The sequence below is a fragment of the Xiphophorus hellerii genome, chromosome 19, assembly GCF_003331165.1.
Source record: "Xiphophorus hellerii strain 12219 chromosome 19, Xiphophorus_hellerii-4.1, whole genome shotgun sequence".
Lineage (NCBI taxonomy): Eukaryota > Metazoa > Chordata > Actinopteri > Cyprinodontiformes > Poeciliidae > Xiphophorus > Xiphophorus hellerii.
The window spans coordinates 24,603,273-24,622,640 of record NC_045690.1 but is presented as its reverse complement, the minus strand read 5'-3'; the positions used below and the strand labels follow the sequence as shown (position 1 = coordinate 24,622,640).

At 40.9% G+C, this 19,368-nt stretch overlaps 1 protein-coding gene across 1 annotated transcript; it reads left to right on the top strand.

The window, feature by feature from the left end:
• Positions 1–5,662: 5,662 nt before the first annotated feature.
• Positions 5,663–14,320, top strand: ky (kyphoscoliosis peptidase). Its single transcript, XM_032546837.1, has 7 exons — positions 5,663–6,813; positions 8,484–9,082; positions 9,444–9,558; positions 9,661–9,778; positions 11,329–11,520; positions 11,687–11,877; positions 11,997–14,320. Exons 2-7 carry the CDS (start codon positions 8,504–8,506, stop codon positions 13,331–13,333), a joined length of 2,532 nt encoding a protein of 843 aa, XP_032402728.1. The 5' UTR covers positions 5,663–6,813; positions 8,484–8,503; the 3' UTR covers positions 13,334–14,320.
• Positions 14,321–19,368: the final 5,048 nt, after the last annotated feature.

Sequence of the window (19,368 nt, the reverse complement as noted above, 5' to 3'; positions counted from 1 at the left end):
AAGTTTTTCTCAATGTACTCTCATTGTTCAAAATTAAAATTAAAATACATAATCATAGCATTAAAATGGTTCTTTTGGGGGGCCAGCAGTGCAGATTGCAGTGGTTTGTGCTGCTTGTTAAAAGCTAGACCCAGTGCTCTCAGTGCTGGGAGTTCTTCGCGTAAGTTGGGATGACAACAGCTATTAGACTGATTCATCCTAAGAGGCCTCAGGTAGCCGTCCTATATTTAGCACGACCCTATCAGAACACATTAACAATGGTAGAAACCTCACTGTCTGGGATGAAGCCTTTAGTTGTAAAAGGAGTTGTGATAAACTCTGTATGCACCTAGCGTTTGCATAAACTTTGACTTCAAATTAAACAGAAAGTACTCGGCTTTGGAAAGAGCTCATAACCCAGGAACGTTCATAATTCTATCCTGGTATTAGAACCATGAATTCAGTGTATTGTGATTTTACCTGACATACGATAACAATAGTTCTAAAAAAAATGCAGTAAAAGTTATAAAATAGAGACAAAGGTGTCTTTAAAAATTACATTAAAAATCCGAAAAGTGTGGCACATATTTGGATTAAGCCTCCTTTTGTCCAATTTCCCTAAATATGATCCAGTAGAATCAGTTTGACAGTGAACCAAAATGGCGACATTTGCTATATTTTCACCCGGTACGGTTCACTTTCACACGCCACTGTGTCAAACGAACCAAACCTTTTGAGCAACCTGTTCCCCTCCTCGCCTGTGGTGGTGCTTCACCAAGAACCACTGAAGAAAATGCCACAAAAGCCTCTGAAGAAGCAACTGCACTCTGCTCGGCATTCACATATTCATTTGGAACCGAGCCGGAGTTCGCGTTTTTGCTCCACATCAGGGTACGACTCCCCATTCACACCTCCTCAAACAAACCGCATTCTCTAGGCAAACAAAAAAAAAGATTGATTAAAACGGACTAAACGGGGCTGGAGTGAATACGCAATCAATCAATCAATCAATCAATCAATCAATCAATCAAGTTTATTTGTATAGCACATTTCAGGAGGAAGGAAGTTCAAAGTGCTTTACATCATAAAAACACAGAAACTTCATAGTCACCAATTTGAGAAAAAACCATTAAATCTATAGAGTTCCATCATCAAAACAATCAATACACATCATATATGTTGGTCAGTGTTCCACTAATTATGGTTCAGAATCAATTCCAAACAGGCGGGTTTTGGTCAATAACTCAGTCGCTACAACGCTGCTCGAAACAGTCTGTGATAAAGGTCAGAGGGGATCAATCTACTACTAAACTATCTTCTTTTTTGACGAATTTCAAATTTCAGAGATGGGAAAACTAGACTTTTCACCTCATTATAACTGAACCAGCTTTTATCATCAAACAGAGCACATTTACCCGAGCTCTGCCGTCCTCGTGGAAACCAGAGAAGCTCATTGGGTCTTTGTCACCAGCGGGGTGCAACGCTCTCCTCCTTCTTGATCTTGGCGAAAAGGACAACTCGTGGCATAAACATACAACACAAACCCGCTTCATCCGCTCTGTTACGGAACAGATTAAAAAAAGGCTTTCTGCTGATAAACAGACCGCCGCTCGTACGCCGCGAGCGTCGGCCAACACGGCCGACGTGTTTGGAGAATAATTACTCCGAAAAGTTGTTTGTGTGCCTCTGGTCACAAACGGGATGGGGATGTACAATAATTAGCCTCAGCGCTGCACACACCCAGGACTGGTTATGATGCAACACGGCTCCAGCCACTTTCAAGTTAGAGTTAATTATTTTCCATGTCTTTTGATTAATTCCCTCCGTATACCGTTTATTTGCAAATGCGTTATCCCCCCTAAAACATTTCAAAACTATTGGAGCTACGGTAGGATTTCACGGATCCCCCCCCTCAAACTGTGTCCCGCATCCAGACTTTCTCTTTTTGAGGAAAGTCATCAGAGCATGGGAAGAAGCGGATCAACATCTCTCCTCTTTCAGCCTGCAGTAATTTCCTTTTTTCCTGGTTCTGTGCCACTCTGGTGCCTCGTGTCCTCCCTCTACCTCTCTTTGAGCTGCAGAGAACACCCCTCCTGTTCCTCTGCTCCCTCTAATAAGCCTGAAAGAGATTCCTTGGCTGACAGCTGCTCCAGATGGCATCATCACTCTGTGGTTTCACACTCATCTGGCTCTGGATCAAGAGCCACAACCAGTAAAGGTGGCTGTCCCCTTTATGCCCCTGCTGCGGGGGCCACGCATCAACATCAACACGGGCATATGGCGGGGTTACGCAACGCCGTACCCGCAGGGTTGAGATGTTCACGACGATCGCCCAATGAGATCTCGCTTTTATTCTTGTCGATTTTTTGTTTTGTTTTGTTTTATGCGGGTTTGACGAGCTCTGCGTTTGAGGACTGGTTCTTTTTCTCCTTCTTCTTTCCTGTAGGATTGTATTAGCATGCAGAAATGCACTGCAGATGACTGACTACTGAGTTGAAGGCAGAGGTGAGAAAACCTTAATGGTCTCATCTCCCTCTGCACGAAAACAGCCCGGAGACATGCTCCCGCAAGGCATAAAATTGGTTAAACCCAAGAGTTCAAAGCCGGCGATGCCGGACTGAGCTTTGATTACTGCAAAGTTAGGACTGTGTTTCTTCTTCAGAACAGGTCCCGGTGCGTCACTCTGTTTTGCTCGGTTTACATTACGCTCAGTAATAAACTCTGTGTGTTTGAAATGGTTTCCTTCTCAACTGTGGCACTCAAAGAGAGGAATGTCTTATTGATTAGTTTCTCCCTAGATGTTTGTCTCCTTTTAAACTCTAACCCTTTAAAGTCTTTTTTTGACACTTTGACATGAATAAGTTGGTTTTCACCCCCATTTGGTTCCATGTTCAGGGCAGTTTACGGACAAGAAACATATGCCAGCATATTGCATAACATGAAGCAGAATCTTAACAGTTTTTGAAGGGGATTTGAGACAGTTTCATTTTTACAGAGTGCTTTATGTATTAGGATTTGGCATGGTAGACCAACACAATGTAGTGCATAGTTGTGAAAGTGGAAGAAAAAAGGACTCGTGGTTTTCAAAGTATTTCACAAATAAAAATGTTGAAGCTACAACGGAGGGTTAGGGCCAGATTAAGAGATTTTTTTTTATTACAAGAATAAAGTGCTAACATTATGATAATAAAGTCATAAAAGTAGAATGCAACTTTTTTTTTCTCATAACTTTACGACTTTCTTCTTCTTCCCAGAAGAAAGTCGTAAAATTACGAGAAAAAAGTCGTTACTCATGTCGTCGCAAAAACATAAAATCTTACCAAGTATTTTTCGTCTAGTTTCTAGTAGACATACCTTTGAATACTTGAAATAAGACCAAACTAACTTACAAGTAACTTTTCAACACGCTTGTTTTAAGTCCATAATTCCTTAATATTGATAAAAAAGCATGAGTTGTAAGTGAAATAATCTGCCAGTGTAACAAATATATTTTAGCTTAGGAAAAAATGTCTTGTTCCACTTGCAGATTATTTCACTTATAACTTATTTCTTGCTGAAAAGTTACTTGTGATTCAGTTTTGTCTTATTTCAAGTGAACGAAAAATATTTCCACTAGAAACTAGACTAAGACTACTTTGTAAGATTTGTGTTTTTGTGCGTACAACTTTATTCTGGTCATATATTGACTTTATTATAGCATTACAACAGTTTCCTTGTATTAGGATGACTTCTTTATGAAATATTGCAACTTTATTCTCATAATATCACAACTGTTTTCTCATATTATTATGTCTTCATTCCCATAATATGACTCAATTCTCGTAATGAATTTCTTCTTAGCCTGGACCTTATACGCCTTCGTAGAAATCTTTCCTCTTGTACCACAGTAATAAAATGTAATACAGTCAACAGCTTTCAGAACTCATCTAAATAGTACATTTAAACTCCGTTTATCTAGGCAGTTGGTCTATGAAGGCCTCAGATGTTTGATAGAGGACATCAGAGAGCAAACAGAATTATGAAGTCCAAAGAACACAACGGGCAGGCCAAGTGTAAAGTTCAACAGAAAAAGCGGGGCTTGGTTATAAAACAATATTCCAAGCTTTAAGCGTCTAAAGGAGCACAATCCGATCCATGATTGTAAACAGAAAGAGCATCGCACAAGTGTAAAGCTACCAATTCTTGGTTGTCCACCTAAACTAACAGGGCAAGCAAGGACAAGGTCATGACTATTCATAAAAGCAGCCAAGAGGGTCACAGTAACTGTGGAAGACCTGAGGTCAGATCTGAGGGCAACTATTAGCTGGGGTCAGGGGTGGCAAAAAGAAATCCATTGCTAGAAGCATTTTATAAGAAGTCCTTTTGCAGTTTGCCACAAAACCACGCTTGTTTAGCAAATGGAGGTAAGCTGGGTAGAGTTGATGGGAAGACAGATGAAGCTAAAAACAGGTCAACCAGCAAGAAACCCTGTTAGGGGCGACCTGAGACTGGGGTGAAATGAGAATAAACTGCACTGAACTGACAATCATCCTAAATGTACAGCCAATATACACTGGAATGGTCAAAGTCCAGACCTTGATCCAGTTGAGATTCAGTGACAACACTCAAACAAATAGGCATGGAGTTAGAGACGGTTCTTCTGAGACCAAGTCCAAACCCTCCACGGCCAAAACCAAGACCAGACCGTCCAACACCAAGACTGAGACCTAATCTTTAGATTTTGACTAATATCTCAGCACTACACAAAGTTTAAAAAATGTATGAAAAACCAATGAAGTTCTCAAACAAAAACGTCGTATTGCTATTAAAATAATAAACATTATTAAGCAAATTTTAAAGTTAGTAAATGTAACCACACATCAATACACAATCTCTAAATTGAATTCATCAACTTCCATTTCACAATAGCTGTAAGATAAATGAAAAAAATAGAGTAAGAATGATTTGTCATATGAAGCAAGACTAAGACTGCACACTCCAAGGCCAAGACCGAGTCCAGGACTAGGAAAGACTAGGACTGCGATACCAGTCTTGAGCCCAGGACTTATCTTGAGCTCTCCATTCTCCATGCACTCTTCTTGAGCTTGAGCTAATCTCCATTGGAGAATGGACAAAAACTACCAGATGCTAGATTTCTAGATTCTCAAAGTTGGTAGAGATATACCTCAAAATACTTGCACTGGAAGGTGGGTAGCAGACAAGAGCACACCAGCATTCTAAGGTTTTTAATTGGTGAAAAACATTGATAACCGTAATTTTCCTCCCACTTCCCAAATACATGTTCAGAGTCACAGCCACATGACTTGTCCAACCAAAGTCTGACCCAAGCCTTCATGAATCTGGATGTCTCAGATTCAGTTGCAGTAAATGTGTTTGATTGTATTTTAGTCTTTGCTATCTCCGCCCGTTTATGTTAAGATCCCATAAAGATTTGGTTTGGTTTCCGTCCAAACCTCCACCTTAGTGACATTTCCTAAAACTTTTCTTTTCTTCATACAACCTGGTTCTGCATCAGACGTAAGGAACCTCTTGGAACATACTCATCCCAAAACCAACAGACTTTTCGGCCGAGTGACTTTCCTGGACAGAGAGAAGTGTTGATGAAGCCAAAGCTGCTTGTCCACCCCCACACCCCCTAACCCCTTAGACTCCCCAGCAGAGAGAGGGATGAAGGTAATGAAAACCAGCAACAGCTAGTTCCAAGAAAATAAAATGGCCATCTGAGCCACAAAGTGGGCACGCTCTTGTCTTTCCTGGCGCTTCTGGTGTGAGAAACTGATCTGTCCAAGTCGTTTCAATTTTAAGTTGCTACTTTCTTTTTTTTTCTCCCCCTCTTCCAAACTTTCCTACCATAAATTAATGCAAAGTTTTAGTCTCAGAACTCCAGGCCACCAAACCTTTCCTTTAAACTCCTAAGAGAACTCTAAACTTTTAATAAATGTTGAACCAGAAATGAGATCATTTGATAGTTATGATAAAATTTCTTATTTATAATACATTTCGTTCTCCATACTGTAGTGGTTTACTTGTTGTTGTTTTTTTTTGTTGTTGTTTCTTTTACATAAATTGTTAGAAAAATGTATCTTTCTTTACACCGAATTAACTTTAAGGACAATAAATGTGTCTTAATCTTTGGAATGTAGATACGCTTCACTCCCTAAAATACGTGATCATTTGGTAGAAGATGTTGATAGAACATTAGACTGATTATGATCTATGATTGTTTATATACATCAATAGAGTCCAACATAGCTGAATAAGCATTTCAGTATGAAAAATCACAACTCGCATTGCAGAAATGAAAGCAATTTTACCTTTATATTGACTATGTAGACTGGGGAGATGTGAGACCACTTACCACTCACTGATTGATATTTTGCTCAGATACCCCAAGGGCTCTAAACAGAAAAATCCCTCTTTCACACTTCTGACAAAATACACACCAACTTACATAATGTTTGTGACTGCGACACCCACACAATCACTATTTCACACTCACTTGAGTCCTAAGCTCTGTTGTGGATGCACTGACCAGATGATCCATGTAAAGCATACCCACAGCAAGTCACAGCGTACATCGTGAGAGCGCGTTCATGCTTGTAAATACACACATCGACACACTCCTCGGCCGGGGCTTGCTTTTTATTGGCTGGTCTTAACTGCTTTGTAGTATTTTTAGGCCCGTTATTCTGGGGCCTGTGCTGGCAGGCCACTTGTACAGTATTTAAGCCTCCCCACCAACGACTGGGGACCAGTGAGAACACACAGTGGGAACATCATCGGCTGACAGACCTGCAGGCATCCACCAGACATAAAGCATTCTGAAAAGAAAGGGTAAGTCGAAGCCTCAACAGCATGTAGCAACAAAAAAAGGATGTTCTGTGTAATAAGAATTTTGAGGAGTTGCCATAACGAATGTGACATAAACTCAATCATGCTTTTTTTTTTTTTTGCTAGTTGGAATTCAATTTACCCCAACATGAAGGTTGATGCACAGTTTGGGACTTTTTATTGCTCTCCAAGAAATGTTGAGGTCAGGGTTAGCTGCGGTCCATTGGCCGCCGCGGCACCACTTAATGATCTGCAGAGGGACACTTGAGCAGGGCAGATGCTAGCCAGCACAGGCCTTTAGCCTGGGTCACGGCAGACGGACAGTCACTGTGCCAATGGCTTTCTCTTTGAAATAATAAGTTGTTTTTCACCAGATGAATGTGTTCCCATATGCGGCTTATTTATATCTCACAATGAACATGTTCATCGGCTAGCAGGAAGTGTCACAAGGCTTCTTTGTGCTGGAGCTGTGACACTGACTAATGGTTCTAATCTTTGGTTTCATTTATGGTTATGAATAGACTTTATCTAATTGGAGATTTATCACTGTCTTTAATGGAATGTGCTGTAGGAATAATCTCTCCGCATGCGGCATGCATTATGAGGATTAAGAGTCTTATGTGGAGGGATACCTCAGAAATGATGTTTCACATCCATTTTGTTGCCGTAAACAAACCATTTCACGCTCATGTACTTGAGCGGTTGTGTATCAGTTGATTTGTGTTGCAGCTTCGCTTTGTCAGAAATAATGGAAGATTACCAGTCAGGAAGTCTGCAAACGTTGCATTAAACCTAGCCTGGCCATTGTCTTCTCATGCAATTCCATTCACACCACAGTCTGGGCTTTCTCCCCTTCACTTGGATTCTTCCCGTAGAATTTTTACTCGGCCAATCAGCAAACAGAAAGAGTAGTTGTGAACAATGACGGTGATTTTTTGTGCTTTGGAATTGTAGTCTGTGTGGAGTTTTAGCAATGACAGCAGAGCAAGTGAACAAAGTTGTTCAGTTTGTTTTGGCCACACATCCAAATAATGACTTGACGTTAACAGCCGCCTCGTTCGGCTCCGCAGTTCTCTCTTTGCAGTGGAGGATGGTTATTTACGGCGCAGGCAATTTCCGGTAAGATTCATAGCGTTGAACTGGTGCACTACATACGTCACAGACAAACGGTAGCGATTGGGTAAAGTTTCAAACCTCAACAGAGTCCACGCCTCCAGGAAGCAATTCTTTCTCAACAGATGAGAGTCCAGACACTCTGTACAAAACAAGTACTGTATAACAAGGGGCTGGTTTTTACCAGGCTACATTACACCCAATTTCTATTCATTTTACTTCTGATACTCATTTGGGCTAGTTGACCACTACAAAATACGAGAGATTATGGCTCCTAATCAAATGAGTGACTTCCTTCTGGTAGGAACTATTCACTTGAGTTATATAATCATTTATAGCTGGCTATGAACAGGTTTATAGAAAATTCAGTTTTCAAAGAGACAGGAAAAGGTTCCCCTGGCAGCATGATTTGCCACATGGCCGGCATTGAAAACACAGCAGCAGACAAGTCCGGTTTCGTCAAAACGTTGTGCATGAAACATCCAAAGTAAAGGTACAGAGCTGACGTACCGCAGGGACAAGCACCTGCTTTAAATCCCACCTCCCTTCTCTCTTCACAGAACACCATGCCCCCAGTGTAATGTCTGCCGAAGTGTCATTGCACAAGTTCTCCTTTCCATTTGCCTGCCCTGTAAGCCGTTCTTCTCAAGACAAGGTGACCCAGAAGGTACCAGTACTGGTAAAGAGCCCAGAAGTTCATAAACTTAAAGAGAACCCAACATTAGGAGAGGAGAACCGCGTTACAGTTGTACAGGCATTTGTGAACAATGAGGACCGAGCTCTGGAGAGCACAAAACCTCCTGACGGGGGAGACACAGTTGCCGCCCGGCCCTGTGTCGGTCCAGAAGCCTCCCAGAATGCCATGGTGGCCAGGCAAAGCGTGGCAGAAAATCTGAGAGTGGAGGGCGAGGATCAACGTCCGGCAGCGAAGCGGCAGCTGTCCTCAGAGAGCGCAGCCAAGTCCATCACAGCTGTGAAAAAAAGTGCACTGAGGAAGGAGCCAAAAGAACAGAAACACCTGCACCAGAAAGCACAACTGGGACAAGGAGGGGGAGTTAAAGCTGCTCTGCCAGGCAAAAGAAAGCGTCGGAAGGACCTGTTCAAGAGCTCAGAGGTCTTCCACAGGCTGGACTCCCACGTCATCAGGGCCGGAGAAGAGGTGAGGACACACCCTACTGTATCGTTACACCTGAAGAATGCCTCCCTTGTGTCCTATCCGGTTCATTATCCTTAGCAGTGCCTGGCCGTTCTCTTTCACCAGTAAACGTAAACAGTATTACCAATTTAAAACTAGCCATTCAATAATTTAGTTCATCTACTGCAGGAAAAAAAAGGCATCAAGCAAAGCAGATCTGAGGGCAACCTTCTTCATTCAAAATACATGATTCTCAGCTGTTTGGAAAAAACCCAACAAAAAACGTTTTTGATGTTGTTAGATTAGATCTGGCATTATTGGCCCGTAGAAACTAGTTTTTCTGAACTGGATGGTTAATTTATACGTGTGTGTGTGTGTTGTCCAGATGAAACTAAAGCGCGTGTATGATGTGAAGACAATTGTACAAAGCGTCACACAGGGATGTAGAAACGAGCTGGAGCAACTACGCGCCATCTGGGTGTGGCTGTGTAACAACATTGGTGAGTTTGCGGAACTACACAACCCTAACCTGAATCATTCTATAAAGTACTAACACTTTGCGAGTGATCTGTTCTACAAACGGGTGTCAAATCTCTTCACAGAGTACGATGTGAGCGGGTATCTTGGCCACACAGAAAAGCTGAGCTACCCAGAGGAGGTGATAGCTGCCGGCCGCGGGGTTTGCTGTGGCTACTCCAGTCTTTGTACAGAGATGTGCAGGTGATCACAATCACTCTTGATGTCTGAAATGCTAATGCACTGAAACTAGAAGCACAAATACAACAGCAGCTATTTTTAAACTGACTGTCAGAGTGTCTGTCAAAAGTGTAGAGTGGAAACCTTCGACTCCATGGGGTAACATGTTTACTTAGTTACTTGTTTTTGAGAAACAAGTGATCCAAACACTACTATTTCCAAACCAATAATCTGATTAAAGCTACTAATCCAAGTCACTGTTCTTTAGCATTTTTATCTTTTCATTTGTAAAAAGATACAGTTGCTATTTTCTTGCATGTCGATAAGAGAGGCATTACATCTGGACAGGTCACATGTTGAACATTAATATTAATTCACGTTAATTTTACAATTCGGCCAGATTGCGTTGCGGAGGTGCTAAATGCTCTCTCCTGGTGCGTTTCAATTGAGCAGATCTAATTGCGCAAATAGGAATTACAAAAATTATGAATTGCCAAATTTGCTTAATGAAAACATGCCAATTTTGACACTTTTTTTTTTTTTTACATTTTCTTCAAGAAATGCTTTTTAAGTTAAATTTGAAGTGTCCAGAGAAAAATTAATAACATTACTGTTAAAACTAGCCATTCAATAAAGTGAGTGTTGGAAACCAGTGGTCATTTTTAGGTTTAGACAGTAGTGAGGAGGGGAAAGGGGACATGGGCTGGATGTGATTGATAAGGTAACTTGTAATCTAATTTAATCACTTTTGACATTATTAGTAAAATAACCAAGTCACTTTTTAAATGACTATTCAGTAATTAGTAGTCTGAATACTTTTTCAAGGGAACAGTGGCAATACTGGTCAAAATGAAGATGCATAGAATGCAGTGTGTTTGGACCCAGAAGCTAGGCAATAGAACAGCTTTATTACCGTTTTTTGTCCTGTTCATCTTCTTGCCACGGATAACAGGATGAATTATTTACAGCCTCGAGTTGGACACTGTTGAGTGTCCAAACCCAAGGGCCACTGAGGACATGCCAGAGAAACCTTTCCTGTCCTGGGGCTCACAACCTTTGTGGGATCCTTGAGTGTCAAAGGCAGCCACAGAAACAGGCTACCCCATTTTGTTTATGGTCATCTCCATAGCAATGCGCCTGAATCCAGCTGGATGTACCACCAGCCCTGGCAGATAAGATACATTTATGAGAAAGTGTGGTGGTTCTACTATGAGATATGATAATAAAGGTTCTTTCTGAGTCAACTATAATGGAAATGTTGAACACTACCACCACCCATTAGCCAGGTCAACAATTGGTTACCTTGGAGACTGAATGAAGACTAGTGGATGTTAAGCAAGTCCTTAGACGTCAAGAGATGTTAAAGTGTTCCTCAACTTGAGTGCTGTTGAATCTCCTAAAATCGGAAGGCAGAATACTTCCTCATATCCTCTGGACAAGACAAATGTACGCTTTTATTTCACAGCAGAATTTATTTTGAAACAATTTTTTAGTATACAGCAAACCTAAAGGATATTAGGTCATAATGAACAAAAGACAAGTGAAAACATGTTGTGCTTGGTCTTTGTTTACAGAGAAGTGGGCATCGAGTGCCAAGAAGTGCCAGGCCACAGTAAGGGCATCGGTTACCGTCAAGGTCATAGTTTAAAGAATGTGAAGTCGGATCACCTGTGGAACGCTGTGCTCCTGGGGGGGGAGTGGTTCCTCCTGGATGCCTGTTGGGGAGCTGGACGAGTAGATATGCAACATGAAAGCTTTGTCAAAAGGTGCAGAAAGGAAATGATCCTAAAATTAATCTATCATTGTTTAGCTGCAAACAGTACAAGTGCAGAGGAGTAATCACTAAAGTTTACCAGCTTGTAGTATGTTTCTTTCTTACTGGACTTGGAGTTGAGTGCCAGACCAAACTAGTGTTTGTCCTTTTTAATCAAGGTTTGATGACTTCTATTTCCTAACTGACCCAGAGGAATTCATCGATTCACACTTCCCAGATGAGGAGAAATGGCAGCTCTTGGACAAGCCCATCTCCATTGAGGAATTTGAACAAAGGGTCTTCAAGACCTCAGCCTTCTTCACCATGGGGCTCAGTCTGATAAGTCCTCTTCACTATCATATAGTCACAGGTCTAATTTTTTTTTTTATTTTACAGAAGAACTTAACGCTGAATGTATGAAAGTTTTTATAGTTAAATGTACTTCTGTACTCTTCTATAAACATAATCTTCCTTTGACTTCTTACTCAGATGATGGGGAGGCAACCATATCCCTCGGTTTCTCCAAGCTGACAACGTTCACCTATGAGATCACACAGCATCAAGATCTCCTCCACTGTGGAGCTTTAGAGCAGAAAGAGTCAATCAATTCCTCCTTTGGCCTTCTAACTGTCTCTCACAAGTGTATGAAGTTGCAACTACTGCCACCTGAAAGCGACACATACGATGTCAAATTGTTTGCAAGATCTGGAAACACTACCACTCCTTTGGTTTGGGTTTGCTCCTTCACTGTTGAGTGTCCAAACCCAAGGGCCACTGAGGACATGCCAGAGAACCCTTTCCTGTCCTGGGGCCTACAGCCTTTTGCAGGATCCTTGGGTGTCATAGGCAGTTCCCAGAACAGTGAGGTTGCCGAAGTGGAAGATGGGGTCTTTGACCTAGTGTTGAAGACTTGCCGGTCTCTAACAGTGTTGTGTGAACTTGTCCATCCACAAATGGAAGGTGCTGTAGCCAGGTGCTGCCTGGCAACTCAGATTCAACCAGATACCCTCACATGTTATGTCTTGTGCCCGTTTCATGGTTTCTACCGACTTTCATTGTTTGTGCGGGACTATGACAAGACAGAAGATAAGTTCCAGAATGCTGCGAATTACCTACTGCACTGCAAAGAGAAGGTTGTTGGATTAGAAGAGTTGTTTCCTCCCAATCTGGGCTCGGCATGTGGGCCAGGAACTCGAACGGCAAAGGCAGGGCTATCAAGATTCAGCCACAACTCAGCCATTGTGAGTACCCAGCAAGGCAAGTGTAACCTCACCTTCCACAACCAGCAGGACCTTGACCTTCACTATGTTCTCAGCAAAGAGAACATAAGCTCAAATTTTCCACTTTCACGTTACGTGTTCTGCACCTACACAGACCGCAAGGTGACTGTGAGCCTCAGTCTACCCGAGGCTGGGGTGTATCGGCTAGGACTCTATGCCCGGATCACCACCGGAGGAGATTTCAGCCCGATGTGTGATTTTGTTTTAAGGAACAACTCTCCTCAGATAAGACCTCCATTCCCCTGTGTCTACTCTGCCTGGGGGAAAGGATGCGTGCTGTTTGAGCCCCGTGTAGGCCTGCTGGAGCCGCTCTCCTGGGTCCTTTTCAGGGTTCGGGTCCCTGGAGCCCTCCGGGTAAGTGTGGTGGGAGAGAGCCGAACTGACCTAAAACTGAACAAGACCAGAGTCTGGGAGGGGGAGGTTTTCAGTGGAAACAGTCTTCAGCAACTGAAACTGGCAGCTTCTTTGGGCGACTCCAGTGAGATGTCCGTTTTGATGATGTTTGATGTAAAGCAGCTTCAGCCTGAAGATGCTAATAAGGACTGACAAAACTTAGAGTCAAGAGAAAAATGTCTTCACAATGGAAATTATGACCCGACTTTAAGGTGTGAATAGGTGTGTGAGCTATGTTCCAGTGAAGCTCTACGAGACAGTGACTGACTGAAGATTATTATGGAGGTTCACTTTAGATTTATACAAGACTTCTCCAACAGTTCTAGTGCTGGTCATAAAAACTTGAAGAACCATTAGCAGTAATATTTATCTTCTGAATAACATTAACTGTCTCATAACTTGTGTGTATGTTTTACCTTTTGTTCTTTTAAAATCTGCTTCAGTTTATTGGGAACATTTTTTGTGCAGTTTGCTAGAGTTCCACTGGAGTACCTCAGTCAGACTGAGGGCTGGGCTGTTATTAGACCATTACACCAGTTTTGGTTTTTTTTCCCCCTTTGAGAGCCAATCAGCTGCGGATTTTCTGCTCTGTTCTGACTAACTGTTGTTGTCAGATGATCCCATTTTAAATAAGCTCCGGCAGTAGATCAAATAAGCTCTATTGACTCAGGAAGCCTGTGATATTCAGTTTTCATGGTTGATTCAATGAGAACAAGATGCAAAGGCCCCGCTGCTTCAGAGGATGCAAACATACAGACCTCTACTGTTGTGCTTGACTTTCAGTATGAGGTACTTCCTGTAAGATGCTTTTTGTTATTGTTTTACTAAACATCTCCACTTCTCCCTCATCTGTCCAATATGCTTCTCACTGACCATGCCTTTGGTAAAAAAAATTTTTTAAAGTACTGAACCAGTGTAGTAGGTGATGAATGTCATTTATCTGGCATCAACCTAACTTTATGACTGAATAAAGACCAGATGCATTTCATTGTCATAATCTGCCTAAAGGTACACGTTTAAAAATGGTGCTAAGTGATGTAGTTATATCAATCAAAAATGCATTGGTGTACAGTCAGTGTGGTATGTAATGCCAAACTGCTGTTAAAAGGTATGCAATAAAAATACATTGTGAAAATAACAGTTTTGTGCAGATTTGTATTCACAGTATTCAATGTGATGTCTAATTATTTCATTGTATTATTTTTTTCAAATGCTCTCCTCTAAAAAGAGGCAGTATTTAGTTTATCAATCTGCGCCACCTCAACTCTTTTCTGTGCTTCCTTAACCATTAACCAGAAAAAAGGTTTTTGGTGTAGGTTTGACCAATAACATTTGTGGTATTAAAATATATGGTCTAGATTCCTTAAAAAAAACAACCCCCCCCCCCCCATTGAATTAAGCCTTTACTTTAACATCAATTTGGAAGGTATGAGTCAGAGCCCAACAAAGTGACAAGCCTGAAGTGTACTCTCATATGTTCTTACAGAGCTAACACTACATTGGAAGCTCAAATTTAAATTAACAAGGTGTGAGACAATGTTCAGCATTAATGCATGACTTGTTGCCAGAATGTTGAGTTCCCTTTTCATATTCATGTACATTTGGTAAATAAACTCTACAGTGAGCATGCGGCACGATAAGACACCGTCCATGCTGCCAGAAATAGACGAACTGAAGCTAGGTTCAAGGCTGCTAATGCCACTCTGTCCGTGGCAGCAGAACACAAGTTAGCAAGTCAGTAAATACAATTTGTTGAAAGTGCTTTTTACAGACACACAGTAGTAAAGTATTGTGCAGAAGGAGAAATAAATTTGGTTAAATTAAGTCGTTATGGTAGATCATTGGTGCCAAGAAGGAAGGCCACCCCAATTTGAAGTTTGTACAGGGAAAATGTCAGCGATTCAGAGAATCAATGACCAGTAGAGAAGAGAGAGGGCAGGTTAGAATAGTTTTAGCTTGGCCATTTAGAACTTTGTAGTCGAGAAAGAAAAATAATTGTCATCTACTATCCTACTGTCTGCTGGGAGACTGTAAAGAAAAGAAAATAGGAGTAATATCAACATGCTCCCTATGTTGTGTTACTAGCTGGGAAGCAGAATTATAAATGGCTTGGAGTTGTGAAAAAGATGGCTTAAGTACTCTAATAAAAAGCTCATTGCTGTATTCTGGGCATGGTGACAACAACGATTGAATGGTTTTCTTCAACACAACTTAGAAAGGCTACTTAAATGGAAGGAGCATGAATATTGATTTGATATGCACTGGAACTGTAAAAGTGAAGAAGAGCCTGACTAATTTCAGTCATACTGACATTCAAGACTAAACTATGATAGCTAGAGTAACATGTATAGCTATTAGAATCATTGTACATGGAAAGAAAAGTAGTGAGTTAGAAAAATTCTAAGAGAAAAAAAACCGAGGAATTTTCTGAGGTTGAAAAATCGAAAGTGTGCAAGAAAGAACTCATAAATTTTCCAGAAAATTAAAAGTGAAAGGAAGTTAAAAAAAAAAAAAAAAAATTTAAAAAAAACTGAAAATGAAATTGGGCCCAGGACTGAAACCTGTGGCACTCCAAAATTAGTCTTAAAAGTAGATTTGGAGTACAAATGGTTTGCCGTAACAGAATAAATCCTGTCAGATCAGAAGGAAGAAACTATTAAAAAGCACATATAGATTAAGAAAAGAAAGAAAAAAAACATCGTCTCCATCTGTGTGAAAGTGAATAAATCCAGCACACTGAGCCATTGTTGTAATGACCTGGGCTCACTCAGCAGGCTTTGGCAGACGCTAGTGGAAGTGATGAGTGTTTACATGTTGCTGTCATATAATAGCCCACAAATAGCCTCGGTAAAAATACAACAATAGAGGGGTGGGCAGGAGAAAGAGGGGGACGGTGGAGATATGGCGAGTGTTTTAAGTGGGTTAAAGTGTAAAGGGTGGGTAGTCTTGCCCTTAGCCGCTGGGGAGTAACTGGCGGCACAGCGGTGGCAGGAGAGGGGCGAGGAAACGCTGATGTCAGAGGTCAGACATGTGGAGGACTGGATCTGCCTGGCAACAATGCAAGGACACGCAAAGGGCCCCGTCTTCCTTTCTCACACACACACACACACAAACGCAGGGCTCACGAAGCATTAGGAAATTGAAGGATATGTAGGGCACCATCCTCAATTTCTCTTAGCAGAATTTGGGCTGCTGCTTCCACTTAAAAAACAAAACATGTTACGAAAACACACACATAAAAGCTCTTACGTACACTGCTGATCTGTTTAACCCAACTTTCCCAATCCCTCTCTGCCACAGATGGCGCAGATATAAGCTTTCAAAGCAGGAAGGACTCATGTTCTCTCACCAGGTGACAAATCCACAGCCGTGCTGAACTGGCTGGGAGCGCTGCTGCCACTGGGAACAACCTGTAGGCTTTCAAATTCAGTCCACCACATGCAGCGATGAGGGATAAGAGAAGACCTTCTGGCATATAAATATCTTTATTAGTTATGTGGTGCAATAAATACAACAGTCAATTTAGAAAAGCATCAGTCACAGGAGAAAAAACTGAAGTTACAGTAGTTTTGTGCAAACGCAAGTCGCTTTAGCTCACTTTCCTCGCGAACCCATCGAATAAAATCTGGAAGTCAGTTTGGCACTTTTAAAAGTTACTTTGCTTCTCATCACAATAGAGAACAAGAAATTGTTTTTTTTTTTTTAGTCTTTGCAGCTTGTAAAAGTTGAAAAAGAAATTAGCCCTTTATTTTAAATATAGATATAATCCCGCCGTCATGACATCAAATAACCGCTGACTTCCATCATGACTGTTCCTTAAAATCTATAACAGCATGTTTTGGGGTTTTTTTTGCAACCAGTCTGTGTGTGGCTACACATCAAATATTCCAAGCACAATTTCACCTCCGTACGCCTCGGTAGCACTCAAGTTTGGTCGTACAAATATGGAATCTTAGGTAAATTAATCACATTACACCTGAGCAAAGTCCTTTCATTTCCTGGGAGGACTGTAAGGACGTGAAGCCTGTGATTTTCTTTTAACCTTACCAGGACAGAACAGTCTAAACAATTAGCATCAATGTTCCCTTTAGGCTACTAAAATATTCTGGGAGGTAAAAATCCATTTTTAAGCTGCCTTTTCCCAAAACGCGCAAAAATACCATAAAAATATCCATCTTGTTAACAAGTGGGCACATGCCAAGCTGCTGTAGAGTTTTAAAGGGATAGTTCAGATTTTCTGAAGTGATGTTTCATGAAGTTACTTTCAGTTATAGAGGCGGTTGTGGCATTAATGGTGCCCCGGGAGGTGAGATTTGACCAATTCCTCCCCCCAGAAAACTATTTCTGTTTGAAATGATAAATTAAGAAATGGCAAAAAATGTGGGCACATTAAAAAGTGTAATTTAAAAGACATGCAATCAGTATAGAACACAACCTAAATTTGACAAATTTTCTATAAGTTTTTGTACTTAATTTACGTTAGTTCTAATGCCAAAAATAATCTTAGGTTTTGTCACAAAGAGAAAAAAAACATTAATAAATCTAATTGTTTTAAATACTTGAGTGTAGGATAATATAGTTCAAGTTTGGTCAGTTCAAGAATTTTTTTCATTGTAAGCCAGAGGACCAAATGCAATTCAGAGTCCTTACAGACAATAAAACAGCCATTTAATTTAGTGCCTATGTAAGGTTTTAAATCAGATACTTATTTTTAGTTTTATATATATATATATATATATATACACACATATACAGTACAGACCAAAAGTTTGGACACACCTTTTAATTCAATGAGTTTCCTTTATTTTCATGACTATTGACATTGTAGATTCACACTGAAGGCATCAAAACTATGAATAACATGTGGAAATATGCACTAAACAAAAAAGTGTAAAACAACTGAAAATACCCCTTATATTCTAGTTTCTTCAAAGTAGCAACCTTTTGCTGTGATTACTGCTTTGCACACACTCTGCATTTTCTTGATGAGCTTCAAGAGGTAGTCACCTGAAATGGTTTTCACTTCATGTGTGCCCTGTCAGGTTAATAAGTGGGATTTCTTGCCTTATAAATAGTCATGAAAATAAAGAAAACCCATTGATTTAGAAGGTGTGTCCAAACTTTTGGTCTGTACGGTATATATATATATAAAGATTGGGAGACAATTGGGCAGACTGCTACATTAGCCTGACATTAGCTTAATAACATCAATGTTGTCGACCTGAGAAACCAGGATCAATTAAATAATGGGCTCTTGTGAAAAAGTAGGAGGTTAATATTAGGTAGTGTTATATTCCACATGTAAAGTCAGTTTGAGTTGCCAAAATGAGCTAAAACAGGAGTCCTTCAGATTAGCTATTAGCCTGCCATCAGTTTAGCTAAGGAAGCTAACACTGATAACTTCTCAGATCTCACTTAAAAATCTTAACTATCCCTCTAAAGCCAATCTTTAAAAGTAGAAAATGAATTTTAAAAACATTTTCTCAAACTGTAGTTACAAGGAGATCACAATTCCTCCCCACCTTATAGAACCAATTGACACCAAACTTCGTTTTTGTCCTATAACTTCAGCTACAACACACAAGACAAAAACAAAGGAGCGCTCAGTTAGCCGAAGAGCTGTGAAGCAGTCACCCGTTGGAGGATTGTGGAGGGCTCAGTTGGGCTCCCAATTCTCAATAAACAGGGATCACCCGATTTTTTTTATTGTCTTTATTTATTTATTTCTTTTGCTGGAGATTTTCGCAAGTTCGAAAAGAACACCTGATTTTTACCCCGAGCCTGCCAGCAGCCTCGCTGTGTGACTTCGCCCACTTTCGCCCTCCGGCTTTGTAAATAAAACACACCGCTTTAAAGAGCGACTCCATGGATTCCTTTCACCAACACTGTTGAAGGACAGATTCTTGCCTGACAGCGCCTCCTTTCCCTGTCACGAGGAGAAGGATGAAGCTCTGAAAGCAGCTTTAATCTCTGCTTTTCTTAGCTGTAGCCAAGGCACCGCTGGATCAGAGAAACCTGACGTCTCGCAACTGATCAGATTCTCGTCAGTTTCTCTTTTTTTTCTGTTTTTGTGCGAGCGCGCGCTTTTCTACAAAAGATTTGCGTCTGCCTTTACTTTTGCTGAAGCTTGTGCGCGAGGAAACCTTTTTGTTCAATTCACAGTCTTACAAAAATACTATTTGTTGCTT